This window comes from Tinamus guttatus, unplaced genomic scaffold (genome assembly GCF_059628265.1).
Source record: "Tinamus guttatus ecotype Peru unplaced genomic scaffold, ASM5962826v1 Tinamus_guttatus_pri_ptg000655l, whole genome shotgun sequence".
NCBI classification, from domain to species: domain Eukaryota; kingdom Metazoa; phylum Chordata; class Aves; order Tinamiformes; family Tinamidae; genus Tinamus; species Tinamus guttatus.
In genome coordinates, this window is record NW_028289189.1 from 653,409 (window position 1) to 656,476 (window position 3,068).

At 71.4% G+C, this 3,068-nt stretch overlaps 1 protein-coding gene across 1 annotated transcript; it reads right to left on the bottom strand.

Moving 5' to 3' along the window:
* Positions 1–283: 283 nt before the first annotated feature.
* On the bottom strand, positions 284–1,943 carry LOC148592013 (migration and invasion enhancer 1-like). Its single transcript, XM_088536256.1, has 4 exons — positions 1,759–1,943; positions 1,513–1,610; positions 532–608; positions 284–387 (listed from the first exon to the last, which is right to left on the bottom strand). Exons 1-4 carry the CDS (start codon positions 1,899–1,901, stop codon positions 304–306), a joined length of 402 nt encoding a protein of 133 aa, XP_088392382.1. The 5' UTR covers positions 1,902–1,943; the 3' UTR covers positions 284–303.
* Between the last annotated feature and the right edge of the window lie 1,125 nt (positions 1,944–3,068).

Sequence of the window (3,068 nt, forward strand, 5' to 3'; positions counted from 1 at the left end):
CCTTTATTCAGCACCGGGCCGGGCGTTATACACGGTATAGAATAAATAGGGCACCCGCCCCGCGCGGTGCCGGGAATGGGGAACGGAGCCGGGAACGGAGCCGGGAATGGAGCCGGGAACGGAGCCGGATCCCCCGGGACAGCCTGGAGCCTCCGCGGCCGTTAAACGGGGACAGGAGGGACCTTAATCGTTAACGGAGGAGCCTACGGAAGCGCCGCTGCTCCGCACGTGCCAGGGGTCCCCGGGAAGGGCTCCGGAGCGGGGCCATGGAGCGTTCCGGCTGTCCCGCGGGATCCGGAGCGCCTAGAGGATGGCGCAGGGCGGGCGGCTGTTGGTGATCTTCTGGAGCGGCTCCCCGTTGCGGGCCCTGCGGATGGCGTCCAGGAGCTGCGGGAACACGGGAAGCGGCGGCGGGATGGGAACGCGGCGCCGCCGGGACCCTCCGCCCCGGAAAACCGGGATGTTTCCCGCAGGGAAGAGCCGGGGGCCGCAGGGAGGAGCCCAGGCCGCTCCAGCGCTCCCGGGACTCACGTCCTTCTCGTAGGGAAAGCCTCCGTTCTCCAGCTTGGAAAACACCAGCTGCCCGTTGATCTCGATCTCAAAAGCGCCTGGAAAACACCCGGAGCGGCGGCGGGAACACGGGGTTCGGGGGGGTCCCGGGACACGGGGCGGCCCCCCGGGACACGGGGCGGCCCCGGGATCTCCCGTCGCTCCCGTGGGCGGCACCGGGATGGCGGCGGTTGCAGCAGGACCCGACGCGGCGTCGCCCCGTCGGCTCCGTCCTGGGGGGTCCCGGTCCAAGGGGGGGCGGTTTGGGGGGGGTCCCGGTCCAAGGGAGTCGGGGGGGGGTCCCAGGGTGGGGGAGGTCTTGGGGGGTGTCCTGGGGGGAGGGGGGGCCAAGGGGGTGTCCCAGAGGGGGGAATCCCGGGGGGGGGACTCCAGGGGGGGTGGGGGGGATCTCTGGGACAGGGGGTTTTCCTGGGGGGGGGACCCCGGGGGGGGGCAGAGAAGTGTCCCCAGGGAAGGGTGTCCTGAGCGGGGGGTGTCCCCAAAAGTGGTTATCCCCGGGGGGGGGAGGGGCGGGGGCTGTCCAGGGGTGTCCCCGGGGGGTGTCCCCGAGGGGGGGGGGGTGTCACCGGGGGGCGTCCCGGGGGGGGGGGAGGGTGTCCCCATGGAGTGTCCCCTAGGGGGGGTGTCCCGGGGGTGTCCCCAGGAGGGCACGGGATGTCCCCAGAGGTGGGTGTCCCTGGGGGGGGGGGGGGGTCCCGGGGGGTGGGGGTGTCCCCAGGGGTGTCCCCGGGGGGGGTTGTCCCCATGGGGTGTCCCGGGGGTGTCGCTGTCCCCAGGGTTGTCCCGGGGGGTCCCGGGGGGGTCCCGCTGTCCCCGGGGGGTCCCGCTGTCCCCAGGGTTGTCCCGGGGGTCCCGCTGTCCCCTGGGTTGTCCCGGGGGGTCCCGCTGTCCCCAGGGTTGTCCCCGTGGGTGTCGCGGTCCCCGCGGTCCCCGCGGTCCCACCGGTGGCCCCCAGCCGCGGCTCGATCTCGATGTCCGGGTACTCGTCCCGCACGGCGCTCGCCAGCTCCTCGTAGGTGGCCTCGAAGCCGCAGGGCTCGCTGGGGGGGGGGGGGGGGGGGGGGTCAGCGGGACCCCCACGGGAGCCCCCCCCGACGGGCGGCCCCGCCCCCCGCGCCCCGCCCCCCTCCGGAACCGCCGCTCCCGCCGCCCCCTCCCCAAACACCCGGTGCCGCCGCCCCCACTCACCAATAAACCACCACGATGCGGACCCTGCGCTCGGGGCCGGCCCCGGCCGCCGCCTCCTCTTCCTCTCCGGTCCCGGTTCCGGTTCCGGTTCCGGTTCCGGTCCCGACCTCGGTCCCGGTCGCGCTCTCGCTCCCGCCGCTCATCGCCGCCGGCTGCCGCTCGCTTCCGGGTGCGGCCTACGTCATCGCGGCGCTTCCGGCCTCTCTGCCCCGCCCCGCGGCGCGCCCCGCCCTCGCCCCTGGCGGCGGGAGGAGCGCGGAGCAGCGGCGCCGCGGGCCCGTAGAGCCCCGTAGAGCCCCACGGAGCCCCATAGAGCCCGTGGGAGCCCTATAGAGCCCCACGGAGCCCTATAGAGCCGCATGGAGCCCCATAGAGCCCCACGGAGCCCCATAGAGCCCCACGGAGCCCTATAGAGCCTCATGGAGCCCCACAGAAGCCCCGCAGAGCCTGTGGAGCCCCACAGAGCCCCACAGAGCCCATGGGAGCCCCATAGAGCCCAATACATCCTGTAGGAGCCCCATACAGCCCCATAGAGCCCCATACAGCCCCACAGAGCCCCACGGAGCCCTATAGAGCCCCGCAGAGCCCCATGGAGCCTGTGGGAGCCCCATAGAGCCCCACTGAGCCCCATAGAGCCCCAAGGAGCCCTTCAGAGCCTGTGGGAGCCCCATAGCATGCTATAGAGCCCCATGGAGTCCCAGGGAGCCCTATAGAGCCCCAATGAGCCCCACGAAGCTCCAGAGAGCCCTATAGAGCCGCATGGAGCCCCATAGAGCTCCACAGAGCCTGTGAGAGCCCCATAGAGCCCCACAGAGCCTCTGGGAGCCCTATAGAGCCCCATAGAGCCCCATAAAGCTCTATAGAGCCCCGCAGAGCCTGTGGGAGCTCCACAGAGCCCAATACATCCTATAGGAGCCCCATACAGCCCCATAGAGCCCCACAGAGCCCCTTACAGCCCCATAGAGCCCTGAGGAGCCTGTGGGAGCCTCATAGAGCCCCATGGAGCCCCGCAGAGCCCTATAGAGCCCCATAAAGCCCATGGAGCCCCTCAGAGCCTGTGGGAGCCCCATAGAGCGCCATGGAGTCCCATGGAGCCCCATAGAGCCCTGCAAAGACCCATAGAGCCCTATAGAGCCCCACGGAGCCCCATGGAGCCCCGTGAAGCGCCGTAGAACCTGTGGAAGCCCCATGGAGCCCCATAGAACACATGGGAGCCCACAGAAGCGCCATAGAGCCCGTGGGAGCCTCACGGAGCCCCATACTGCCCCATAGCCCTGATGGGAGCCCCATGGAGCCCGTGGGAGCCCCAT

Coding starts and splice junctions, on each gene's coding strand:
- LOC148592013 (XM_088536256.1), bottom strand. CDS start 1,901: ATGAGCGGCGGGAGCGAGAGCGCGACCGGGACCGAGGTCGGGACCGGA. Junction 1,611..1,758: donor CGCATCGTGGTGGTTTATTG/GTGAGTGGGGGC, acceptor CCCCCCCCCCAG/CGAGCCCTGCGGCTTCGAGG. Junction 609..1,512: donor GCCGCGGCTGGGGGCCACCG/GTGGGACCGCGG, acceptor GGTGTTTTCCAG/GCGCTTTTGAGATCGAGATC.